General features: G+C 40.5%; 1 protein-coding gene across 20 annotated transcripts in view; it reads left to right on the top strand.

The window, feature by feature from the left end:
- The window catches only part of CADPS (calcium dependent secretion activator), a 465,169-nt gene that overhangs the window by 373,940 nt on the left and 77,800 nt on the right, over positions 1–13,429 (top strand). For 13 of the 20 annotated variants that reach the window (XM_074313212.2, XM_074313209.2, XM_074313210.2 and 10 more), the window contains 2 exons: positions 6,475–6,621; positions 10,009–10,164. In XM_074313212.2, coding sequence (XP_074169313.2) covers positions 6,475–6,621; positions 10,009–10,164 — 303 coding nt within the window. The remainder of the gene's footprint in view (positions 1–6,474; positions 6,622–10,008; positions 10,165–13,429) is intronic. The other 7 variants (XM_074313221.2, XM_074313220.2, XM_074313223.2 and 4 more) reach the window with 1 other exon arrangement.

The raw sequence follows: 13,429 nt of genomic DNA, 5'->3' as shown, positions 1-13,429 counted from the left end.
GGTTTTCTGAATTGAGACCTTCTCTCTAACTTTATACTGTGTAAGGTTCTGACTGATAAAGAAATTAATGCAAAACTGCTTTCTCAACCTCCCTTCCGCATTTGAGCACTAGAGAAGTGTCTTGACTTACCATACTGCAAGCAGGTTAACGGGTATTGGCTCTTCATTTTCAAGTACTAAGGAATCTAAAGTTTAGCTTGTTATTCTCAGATTTAGAACAGTCTGTTAATATGGCCCTGCTGACTTTTTACTCATAAGAAAAAAACCGGGTCCCTTGACGATAAGGGACCTAATATGAAAGGACTCCATTTCTTTTTTAATGCTCACTGCAGTCAAGATAATTGTGCTGTGGCGAACAGTTATGAAAAGGAAAAGGTTAAAATGGGTAATATTCACATTTTGAAAATAGCTATGGTCTTGAAATAGCATTTACTTGCTTGGGTTTAAATGTGGAGGCTACTACCGCCAACAGACACAGGAGGAAATGATTGGTATTCTTCACTGGTTCTTAAAGGGCCCTGGAGTTGGGACCTCGTCCTCCATTTACCAGCCGGAAGGCTAATAAAGGCAATGGAATCAGTTTCTTCTCTGCAAAACTGATTTTTAAAAATGTTCCTATTCAGTGTCCGAGAATTGTCATGAAGTTCTGTGATAATGTCACTAAAGCCATTTTATAATCTGTTCAATTCTTCAAAAACCAAGCAAATGCCTGTTACTCCTAAATATTCTTCGTACTATCAAAAGTAAAGATAGAATCAAAATCATTTTCACAATTGGAAGTCTTAGTCTGGGAATGTTTTCTTGGGGATTTTTTTAATGATTAAAAAATAAAATTTGAACTCATGGATCAGAAATTTAAGGATTTGAAAATGAGTGAAGGATTAATAGTTGTAAATAATAACCTGAGAATCTTATACGTAGATGTGGTTTTTTAAGTAGCTTTTAATATGATTGTGGTTTGTTCAATTCATGCTAAATGGTATGTGCCTTTCAGAGTATACAGAGATATTTGAAAGTGCCAACCAAAATGTAAGCTAAATTAAAACTCTTGAAGCCACACATATTTTATTAGAGGATTTGTATACAGAATGTGGATACCATGGGACAGATTTGCAGAATGGCCGGCACAAAATGAAGGGTACAAAAGAGCTTGGGGACATGCTTATGTACTATAAGGAATGAGTCTTTCTGTACTTCGTACCTCGTGAAGAGAAACAAAGTATGAACGAACGTTTATCTGATCACTACTTAGGCAGCTGATAAAGAAGCAGAGATTCATTTTTCTTGTTGGATTGTTTTTCCAAGTAAAGAATGATCTTTTTGAAATGTCTTTCAAACTTCCACAAAAACAAGAAACAGTCTTGGAGAAATAAATTTACTTTGCTCAATCTTCTTTAATTTTGCCACATGATTCCCCAATACACACACACACACACACACACACACACACACACACACAGACCACAGCCTTTCTTTCAAGCAAATGTTATACTCAAATAATTCTGTTCTACCGCTTTTCAAAAGTCATAATTATAAGACTGAGAAATGCATCAGCAAGCCTCCTTCAAGAAAAACTAGTATTCAAAATGTTAAAGAAAAACAGCACTCTGACAAGATAATGCTAGCAACAGTGTGAGCTTGCTAAAAACAGATTTTAAATATTATTTATTCTTCAGATTTTCTTGTTTCAAAATCTGGCCACGTAAAAGAAAAGTAGAGATATACTCATCACTTGGGTTTGATACGAATTATCTGGCAGAAAGGGTCGAATGGCTCAGTCCGCTTGCTGCCTCTGTGAGGAGAGAAAGGGAGGCTGCATCTCTGTTTCCATTAAGCCAGATACAGTCATGATTAGCGTCTCTATGCATTAGTGAAAATATTATCGCATAGCTTCCAGCCGCAGCTGAAGACAGCCAGCCTCTGAAGGCCAAGCCCAAACTGGAGCCCGTTGCCCTCTAATGGGTATCCATCAGGAAATATCATGCGCCAGCACTCACAGGGGACCTGGTCGTTCACACCCATCCCGGCAACCCTGAATATCCGCCTTGGGTCCAAACGAGCAGATGGACAATTTCTACCAGCTCTTTCGAGTTGGCTTGTTGCTAGTCAAGTCATCGTGGAAAACTTCGAAAGTGTCTACTCCAAAGCTTGCCAAGTCTAGTACCCTCCTCACACTACTCTTTCCTTGACAGATCATCTCAATCTCCACTTGTAGGCACAGGGAATCCACGTTTCATGGCGGCCATGTCAGGTTAGAATGGCTCTAAACAATGAAACTAAACATTGCTTCTTGATATATATGCACTGAAAAATCTGGGTTTCTCATTTCTCAAAATGCTTTCTCTCTCTCTCTGCCTGAGATATACACATGAAAGTTATTTTTAAAATAATGTCATTTTCCAGATTCTCAAAGATGCCAATATCTTGATGATAATAAACTGCCAGACCAGAGACACCTTAGCAATATGGCGTGAAATAGACAATTACTAAACATGGAGTCAGAACTCCTGACTCTCAGTAACTTGGAGTCAGGACTCCTGACTTGCTGGGTGAACTTGGGCAAATCAGAGGACTTTTCTTACGCTCAGTATCCTCCTTTGCAAAACAAGGACTTTGAATACCCAGGACTGTTCCAACACTAACATTCTAGAAAATGTGACTTCTCATATTCACCCCGTATACACATTTGATCACTACTACCTCCCTAGCACCTAGAAAAAGGCCTGGGACATAACAGGTGCTTCAGAAATATTTATTGATTAACTGACCTTTATTAAGAAACCCATACAGACTGAAAATTGTAAGGATATAGTGGGAAAACTATGGGGAGGGGAAAAAGAACAAGATACATTCCCAATCAGGGATTTCAATTTAGTTGGGTCTGAGCAACATGCACACAGGAAAAATGGCTTTAAATATTCACCGATGTACAAATGCACAGATAACATAAGGAAGAGTATGAGAATGCAGAGTAAAAGGGAATGGATTTCTGCTGAGGGGTCATGAAGGAAACAACTGGGAGACTAAGATTTCAAAAGGAGCTGGGTGCTGGGAAAGAGCACAAACAAAAGTGGAAATATGGGGGAAAGTAGGGTGTGTAACAGAAACTGGGTGTTCACTTTGGGCCAGCGTGGACGATGAAGGAGGCAAGCCATAAGGCTGGAGAGATATTTGGGATTTAAAATGTTCTAAAATCCCATGAAGTTTGAAACTGTATTATCTAGGTTATGCATTCTAAACAGAGGCTTTACAGCTCTCAAAGCTGATGAAATTTGGAGATATATATATATATATATATATATATATATATATATATATATATATATATCTCTCTCACAGGTCTGTATACAGTACATAAACATATACAGTATGTTGGTGGTATTAAGTTTTCATGGGAAAGGCAGTTGGGCAGGGTCTGGTGGTGATAAAGAATAAAAGGTTAATAAACATCGCTCTAAACTCTAAGATGTCAAAAAATGCTCATGCCCCAAAGTAGGGCTCAGATCTAAGAATAAGCACTGAGAGAGATTGCAGAGTCCATAATACCAAGACTGGATGAGATGTGTTGCATATATTCATGCAAGAAATGGCTCATAGAGTAAAAGGCATTCTGTATCTTAGCTCTAACCCTGTCCATAAATCTAAAGATGTCTTTGAAAGAATACCCTTACCATATCCTCTCTCAATGGAGACACAATCTTGATGATAATTAATCCTGGAAGCACGGAACGACTCTACCACCTCTAGTCATTTCCATCAGTAGAAATGATGAGGCACACACAAACTTGTAACTTTCACCCATATGAGAGAAAGTGGATCAGAATTTTTTAATCCAGTGCTCCAGGGATGGGCCCTTTCATATAAATGGGCACTACCCTTTTTCAGCAGGATCCCCAAAATGAATGAGTCTAATTCGTAACATATATCAGTTGTTAGGATTGCAATTCACACTTCTTAATACTAGTCAGAGATATCCAATTATGACTCTCACAGAGATGCATGACAGACTTGTTTTTAGGTAGTTGCTAAAGAGCCCTATAAGATAATAATTTGTTACATCCATCCTGGTCATACCAGGAAGCTGATATGACCTGAGTGCTGCTAGAAAACGTCCCCTTTCACATGTCTATCAGTGAGATATAATGTTTGGAATTGCCTCTTTGATTACTAATATAAGTGATTAATATCCAAAGGAAATATTAGTAACCTTTGTAATACACTATTCTATTTTGCTAAATGCAGGAATACCAAACATGTTTCAGCCTTTTAAAACTAGAGCATTATAATATGTTACATGAAAGAAATGTTTCTATATGAGTACAGTGCAGTCGTCCAGCCAAAATGTCATATTTTACAAATACAATATGTTTTGATTAATATAAGCATTTTTTAATTTTTGTGTGCAAAATGAAGCTCATTTCTAATTTGTGTACCCACCATCCACTAATATGTTTAAATTAAGTTGCTTTTGCATACATTTGTATGTTATTCATTCCTAGCTACTTTTAATTTGCTCAGAATTGACATTTTAACTTTCCAGGCTGCCATCTCTAAAGATCTCCTAATTCCTTGATCATTATTCAGTGTGTGTGTCATTTAATGATCACATTTGCTTATATAGGCGTACACATGTCTCAGTGGAAATCGGTTTTGTTACATGGCAGTGTTTAAGACAGAGAGAACCACCAGGGACTGAAATCAAAGGCAAATTCCGCAGTTAAACACAGAAAGATGGAAGGAAAAGTTCCATTTTCCCCACTACTTAATAGTCATATTTAGCTTCTTCTCTTGACCATTCCCACAAGGGCAACCTTTGGTCCCAAGTAGAGAAGTATAATTGGTTTTCCCACAATGTGAAGTGTAAACCTTTGAGACACCTGTGTCCCTTAAGGAAGAGAGTGACAGGCTGGCAATTTTGCTTTCTAAGTTTTTTCCATCTACAAGCCTGCGCTATATTGTCATTGTAAAAGGGTAAGTGGTTTCAGAGGGAGACAGATGTCCAGACTATCTCCAGGGTCCAGAATTTCTGACTTATCGAAGGCTTGCCCCCCTGAGCAAACCCAGAGGCAGCTCCAGGCCTTGCAAGAGTTGTGTTAGTCAAACACAGCTTGCCCGGGGCAGAGCTGCTTTGGCAAAACTTGCTCTTCTCCTGCAAGCTCCAAAAAGAAAGCCTCAACTCCTTTGCCAAAGTGCTGTCAACTCCACTTAAACAGGAGGGCTCCTCTCAGATGCAGAGTTACACTGGGCTCTACCGTGCCAGTGACTTTGGCGGCATGGAACACCCTTAAAATGCCACTACAGAGATACGTGGTGCCAGCTTGTAGAGCAGAGTTTGACACAGTCTCTCAGAAGACATGTAGTTGATTTGAGTTGGGGTTATTGTTTTGTTTTATTTTCTCCCGTTAATCATGAAGTCATCCATCTCTCATCACAACAGTTGATCGATCTTTGTTCAAAAACAAGAAGCTTCTGTGACATCACATTTTAAAACAATTTATTAATTTTTAACTTAAATTTTAACTCTTTGTAGAAAAATGCACTGCTTTAATTTTCACAAACTGAATACACCCATATAACAATCGCACAGATCAGGAAACTGCACATTCCCAGTACCAGCACCCCAGAAGCCCTGTCATCCTTTCTCCTGCCTCTATCTCACTTTCAAGGGTAATTGCTGTAACATGAGGCTACATTTTAAACCTACTTGTAGTCAAAGAATTTACTATAAGAAGTGAATTTGAGATTTTTTCTGTATGTGTGTGTGTGTGTATGTGTGCACACGCGTGCGTGCACGCAAACATTTCTCCATTTTAATTTTTAATTGGACTTGGTTTGGGAGGAGCAGTTTCCATTTTCATTAAGTGTTCTATAAAATTATTCAAAGCTCGTCATTTCCTTGATATAATTCTCTCATTTTCACCATCAACTCTGACACCCGTTGCACATACACCTGTCTGCAGAGGTAGCGGTTGGAAAGAATTTCTTTTCTGTGCACCACCATTATGTATACATTCAACTGGGTGAATTTTCTGTTACATCATGTATCTCAAAGCTGATTTAAGAAATGTGACTCCATCAAAAATAGTTTATAAATAAAAGTAAGAAAATTAAAGAGCTCCACAGTTTCTGTCAACCCCGGCCACTTGACAGCAGCCCTAGCCCCAACACCACTAGGAATTCCATGTACTTCAAGTTATATATAATGTGATCATTGCATGAAGGTGTCCATGTGTGTCCATGCTTCTATGTCACTCTATGGTTAATTTTTTTACATTAACTTTTGTCATTTCTCTCTGGATATTGAGCCACACCACAGCTCCCCATCCATAAGCTGCTTTCTGAAGTGTGTCGCTTGAGTTTTCGCTGTTGTCTTGCTGTGGACTTAGCCAATTTATTTACAACTGTCATGTGCTTCTGCCACATCTGCATTGTCACCGTGATGGTATTTTTTCTTTCTGTCTGTTTCTTCCACAGGAGTTTAACCAGTAACCTACCCAATGTGAACCTACCCAATGTGAACCTTCCCAAAGTACCAAATCTACCAGTTAACATCCCTCTAGGCATCCCACAAATGCCTACTTTTTCGGCACCGTCATGGATAGCTGCTATATATGATGCTGAGTGTGTATTCAGTTCACATTAGATCTAATTTAAATTTAAGTGATCTTGGCATGGATATGTATTGTTTATTTCTATACATCCTATATAACAGAGATGGAGAGGGATAATTAGACATATTTTGCTGATCATACAGAGACAATATTGTTTATTTCTGGCATGTGGCGTGTTTGTAAGACGTTTGCTATATATACAGCACTAACAATTTGTCTTACGCCCACTGAACGTTTGAGGACTATGTTTCACTTCCTGAATTCTTTTGCAAAAGGATTCTGCCCATGTTTTGTTTTGATTTTCTTGTTTAATGCAGGTGGCGTGACTTAAGGAGTTATTCATCCAAAAGTAGTCCAGGGAACCTCTTTGATGGGCTGGCCAGTCATCTCTGGCCTGATCCAAATCTAAGAGGGAAGCCCACCTACCTAGAGGCTAAGGGTATTTTTGTTGTTGTTGTTGTTGCTTTTAAAAAACAAAATTCCGAGTGACTGTCAAACCATAAAGTATATTTCTGGTGTCAGCAAATGGCAGGATATAGTAACAGTATGTTCAGGGCTAAATGAAAATTTCTGAATGGATCAAGCCTTAGTCATGCAAATGTTATATAAAGATACTTTCCAAGGTCATAATACAGTACAGAGTACTGAGATCTAGGCAGCAAGATTGCTAAACTTGAGAATGCAAGGTTTAAACAAGAAATAATTACATTTTTGGGGTAGCTATATCATCTGTGGTCAGAGTGTAGGATCATTCTTTACATTCATCCACACAAATTCCAGGAATGCATGGGTTTCTTTTTCTTTGGCAACCAAGCCACTCCTTTAATGCCAGGAGTTTAGGGGAGTGGAGGTTGAGTAGCCATTTCTTCTGGTTTAGGAAATGAATCCTCTCTTTTTTTTTTCCTTAGCAAGAAGAAGATCCAGCACCCCTAAATTCTACCTCAGGGAAATAAAATTAGAACCACGTGCATGATTTAATAAGTGAAATAAGGTTTAGCGATTCCGTACCCTCCTTTGATCCTTTTCTTAGACCACAGCTAATTATAGGCCAGATAAGCTTTTTCTTGAAAGAATAAATTGGCACGTTTTCAAAGGGAAGTGTTATTATCAAAGGAATAAAAAATGATCTGAAACTGGCAGTGATGTTTTGAAATCTCGAAATCACATTCGTCAAGATGGCCCTCAACATTTTTATTTTTGTGGTAATCCAGGTAGAGAACAGGGCATTAAAATGATTCCTCTGCTTGGCTCCTCCACAGCTGCCTGATATTTTTAAAAACCTATGTTTGTTCACAAATTCACAGTGAAATCATGTGGTCAATGTGTCTGATTCTCTTTTAAAGACAAATGAAAACCTCTAAAAATCTATATCTGGAAAAAAACTCTTCTAAGAAAACATAAATCATATTCATGCTAAGATGACTGTATTAAAAGTTAGATTAGGTATTATCTGTTAATAATTAAAAAATAAATATCTGAAAGCTTCTCTTACCTTCTTCTGTGCATGCTCTGTGACATTGTTTTTGAAAAGATATGAATCAAGACATTGTAATAAAGCAGATAATGGTCTCTGTTCAATTAATTAAGGCATGAGTGGGAACACATTTTGGTAACTGCTCAGCAATCAAAATAATCTTGGTGCTATTGCCTTAACATTAACAGTTTATCTTAAAAATAAAAAGAAAATATTCTTTTCCTCATGTCAAAACTTAATAATAAGCTCTTCAAAGAAAACGAAAAAAAAACCCTAGAAGAATTTTTTGAAACTCTGAAACCAGATGGGTGTCAAAATGTTGTTGTAATAAATACCAATTATTGCATTCATATGTACTTAATGATTTAAAACATACAACCATGCAGTTCCAAAACGGGGTTTAGACTAGACAAAGTTGGGGTTTCTTTTTCCCAAGCATAGGATGGGGCAGGGGGGAAGGCTGAACTTTCATGGAGAAACAATGCATTCCCCCACTTTTGAATGCTTCCAGCAGTATCTGAAAAGAAGGCGTAGATTCTCAATCACCCAACCAGGAAATGCCTGATTCTATATCTTTTCATAATTCCAGTTTCCTCCTTTGCCACCTTTCATTTTAAGGACGTGTTTCCATGTTACCTGCTCCTTCGTGTCAGATACATCTACGTACTGACCTCAGACTGGTCTGTCCTTGAAAACGTTACCCTGTTGGTCCAGGCCGTAGGCTCCCTCTCGGCATGTTGGGAGTTTGCCCCTTCCCCAACCCGCAGTAGCTGTGTATGCATTTATGCACTAGCTATATTTCTCTCTGAAGCATTAATTCAATGCAGCTGGCATCTGTCACAATAGAAACACCCACTCTCATCTGTTTCTATAGACGATGTCAGTACAAGTGGTAATGCATGGTGTGTTGGACATTTTATAAATTACTGTGTTAGCATTAGTGGTATGCGAGGAAGGGGGTGGGAGGTGGCCACCCCTCAGAGCTCCAAATGGGATTGTTACAAAAGAGAAAGCCAGCCAGAGAAGGGCAAGAGGGTGAGCGATGGAGCATTTCCCACACACAGGCCTTCCGTGGATGCCCCAGGTAAACGTTTCTTAGACGTCATTGTACAGAAAGAAATCAAGACCAATTTCTCCATCTGTACAGAGGACTGGGTAAGCTGGTGCAATGGTTAAAAAAAAAAAAAAAACAGAAAAGCTCAGGTTTTGAGCCGTAAAGCTTTGCAAATATCCCTCGTCCACTCACCTCCCCCCCAACTCACCTCATCCTGGGGCTGCCTATGCAACAGGCTGGGCTATGAAAATTGGAATAATAACCAAACTGAACAAGAGTCTTGGATTCAAGGTATCCAGGTGTACTTGTCTCGATCTGAGTCACCCCAATTTCTTTCCAGCTCTTCAATAGAGAAAGCAGGTCCTCGCTCACCACTTTGTTAGCACTGTCCTTTTAAAACTAAGTCTTGTGCAATCTCCAAGAGGCCTCCGCTCTGGAGGGGAGCTGGGGAAATGCATGAAACCCTGAATTTTAATAACTGCATGTTGCCATGTAGTTATTATTTGTTGAGACTTACTTCTCCCTCTGGTTCGTGGCCTTCATCTGAATCATCACATGTGTTAATGTGGTTATTAATAGAAGGCTGATTTTTACCATACACCGTTCTCCTGGCTATTATGGGGCAATACCTTTCTCAGACTTCTCACTGGTCTGGAATAATTGGCTGAACAAAGCCGACTAAGTCATGTATGGTAAAACTCAAAATCTGCCAGTGGAGATTGCCCCCATGTCCACTGCCAACACGCGTCGTTTTGTATGTTGAAGCCACTGTTTGCCTTAAGCCTTCTAGTCCCCGGTTGTCTTTGTGTCAACTTTTAAGAACCCCAGGCCAGTGGGTGACTCTTGTTTTCTAATTTTTATCCTGCCAGTAACGGATCAGGCACTTCCGAAGATCTGTTCTGGAAACTCGATGCCCTTCAGACCTTCATTCGGGACTTGCACTGGCCCGAAGAAGAGTTTGGAAAACACCTGGAACAACGGCTGAAGCTGATGGCAAGTGACATGATTGAATCCTGTGTCAAAAGGTAAGCACAGGTGTCTGGCCAGCCTCTGCATGCCTCCCCCACTTACACTAACTCGGGGCAGGATAGATGGCCCCTCTTTCAATAGGCCATAATGGGGAGTTTCTGGAGAAGGTGATCACTTGTCAAAGTCAGCCGAAGTGGTGGCCACCCAAGTCTGGCTTCCGTTCACCTGCCCCACAGCTGTCCCAAAGCCGACAATGTGGCTGCCAGTGTTTTCCACTTCGCTCCATGAGGAAAGGATCCATGTCGGTTCTTGTTTAGCTCTGTATCCCTGATATCTAGCAGTGTCTGGCACAAAATATTTACATAATAAATGTGTTCTCAGTGCAGGAGTGCATGCATGGCTGGACAGCTAGATGGGAATAAAAGACGCGCGTACCGTTCTAGAGGCGGCGCAGCCAGTACAGGCAGTAGGAACCTAACAACTTCCAGCCGCAGGGGCAGGACCGGCAGCGTCGCTCCTTCTGTGCACGTGAACTGATCCTGTACTATGCGCAACTATTAGTTGTCTTGCCCCAAATCTAACTAGATATGAACAAGGGGGCACGAGACGCTTTGCCTGCTTTGTCACTGTGGGATACAGTGTTGAGGTGGGAATGCTGCATTTGAAGTTCCCAGGTAGACACTTCTGTAGGTAAGGGGGAGAAAAGGAGGGTGCCAGGCAGCCATTCGACAAAAATTGAGCTCCTCCTATGTGCCAGGCAGAGCGCTAAGCTCTTGGCATACCGTAAAGAACGAGAGACTGCAGCCCTTCCCTCATGGAGTATCTGTAGCTCCATGTTTAACATCATTATCATCACCCTGTCGATCCCCAGACACACATCCAAGTTCTTTCTCCAGTTCACAACTGTTCCATTATGTTTCCTCATTCAAAAAATAAAAATAAAAGACCACAAGTAGCGTAGGCCACTCCAGGTCTCCAGATGTTGTAGAGTTTAGCTGATGGACCAGTTGTGGGAGATGGAGGATGGGTTTGGCTGGGAGCACTCTGAATTCATCACTTTGTATTTTGGGAAAAGAAAAGAGAAGTAATAACATCCAAAGTGGAAACCGAAAGGGCAGAAGAACCACACAGGCCCAGGTAGGTGAGTGTCTCAGCAGGAACTGGGAAAGGGACCATGACTATGGAGAGTCTGGCCGGTGTTTGACGGTACTTGGAGAGGCTTAAAGTCCCGCCGATCCACACTTTGTGTTTTGCTCTTTTCTTCCCACTCTTGAAATCAAAGGCAGGCCTATTTCTCACACCCAAGGTCAAAATGTTTCCTTAGGGTTTTTAGTTGCACCATCGCCTACACAGTCTGTATCAATTTTAGGAAAAGCCAGTCTTGTCTGATGTCCAAACCATTTCACACAAACTTGCAGGGAGTTTCCCTGCAGCAAAATGTTCTTCCCTGATCTGTACTAGGGGCTGCAATGCATTAGAATTAAGACTCACTAGCTTTTCATCTGTGCATGTAATTGTACAGAAAGACATGTAGGCCCTTCTCCGAGAAGCCAGTCATTTGAGTAGGGTATAAACAAATAATAGAAAGATGCTAGGAGAAAAAGGGAAGACATATATGTGAAAGGCAGATAGTGGCTCTATTTTATCCCTTCCCACATATCTTTATGAGTCAGGCACCTCAAAGAGTGTGAGTGCCGCAGAGGCAGGGAGTGTGTCTTGTTGGTTTTGAGCTCCTCACCCTCTCCAGGTCCCAGCATCATGCTTAGCACATAGTAGCTGTTGAGTAACCTTTCATTAATAGAGTTGGTCAACGTAAGTTGGTAATACATACGTACACACCTAGTGCTGGTGTTCCTTTCCACTGAGGCCCCAGAAACACAGACAAGGGCAAACACAGGTGGAAATTTCATCCCAGACCTCCAGAGTCAGAGCATAAAATATGAAACAGTCCTTGGATATGTTAAGGCATCGAATCTACATTAGTGGAGCCTAGAGCCTTTGCTTTCCTCTTTGGGACAGAATAAATGGCCTTGGTTCTAGAAGGACAACATACTAAGGATATGATTTCGAGATGTAAATATGTAACTCCAAAAGGTCAATCAAGCACTCTTCATTTCCAAGTTTCTAAGAAATTTAACTCATTCATTTGATGGACTTTACAGAGCCTCGCATCTTAGTCTGTATCAGGTACTATGCTCCACACTAAACAAGGCACCCTAACTCGGCCCTCAAGGAAGGTCAGTTGGATTGAGTGACCTCTCCATTCCGGGCTTTTTGGCCCCATAGAGCCCTCTCAGTCATATTAGTTTTGCATTTGGCTTCCTCTTCTCACAGCCCCACACTCTAAGGGCTTGAACAGTTCTCCTGTGAAAACAAAAGACAATTACTTCATTGTAAGGGAGTGACTTAGCATTTCCCTTTCACAAATTGGACCAGAACTGGCCTGCAAGCCTCAGAAGAGCAGCACCGGGACCTGCCCAGTTCAGACCCCATCAGGTTCCCTTTGCACAAACCCAGAAAATGATGTATTTTCAGCATAGCTTAAAGTGACCATCATGATTAGAAAGCTACTTCAGTGCACCGAGGCTTTAGAAGCCAAGATACATTTATCTTTAATGAGATCATATAATATATAGGAGTGTTTTAAAGTTTTTTTGTTTGTTGTTTGTTTGTTTTTCAGTTGTTGTCTTAAGAACTGGGCTTCCAACCTTAGAAATTATACTTGGCTTCCCTGCATGCACCCAGGTTGTGTTAGCAAGCTGTCACCCTTTCCTGAGCTAACTAGCTGTGTGGTTCCCCTATGCACTGTTAGAAAACTGCTACAAATGCCTCTTAAAGTGATGCTTTCCTGGTGGCTACATGATCTCCAGAACCTGACAGTGAACAATGCTGAAAAGATGCATTGGACGAAAGGACCTTTAATAAAACCACTCACTAACCAGGTGCTTTTCCTTAAAGACGTGTGATGATGTGACCCACTTCTCCGAAATCTTTTAAAATATAACTAGTCCCCTTTATGATGCTGATATCAGGCACCAAGCACTAGATCTAATACCTGTATTACCAGCTGGCCACGTCGGACTGGGTTTTTCCCATGAACGGTTCGCACGTTGCTGGGATCATAATTTGACCTGAGTCAAAATAATGTCACATTAAGTTTCCACCATTACACAATTCTTGAATTGGTAAGTATATTATGGACATTTTTACATGTGGAACTAATGTATTCTTATTGCAAAATAATACATTGACATTGCAAAACAAACAAATATAATGGAAGTCCCCCATCGCCACTTCTCTTAATTTCACTCTCCTCCCCGA

The sequence above is a fragment of the Rhinolophus sinicus genome, chromosome 5 (genome assembly GCF_057876585.1).
Source record: "Rhinolophus sinicus isolate RSI-liver-muscle chromosome 5, RSI-T2T, whole genome shotgun sequence".
Lineage (NCBI taxonomy): Eukaryota > Metazoa > Chordata > Mammalia > Chiroptera > Rhinolophidae > Rhinolophus > Rhinolophus sinicus.
This window is presented reverse-complemented; position numbering and strand designations above follow the sequence as displayed.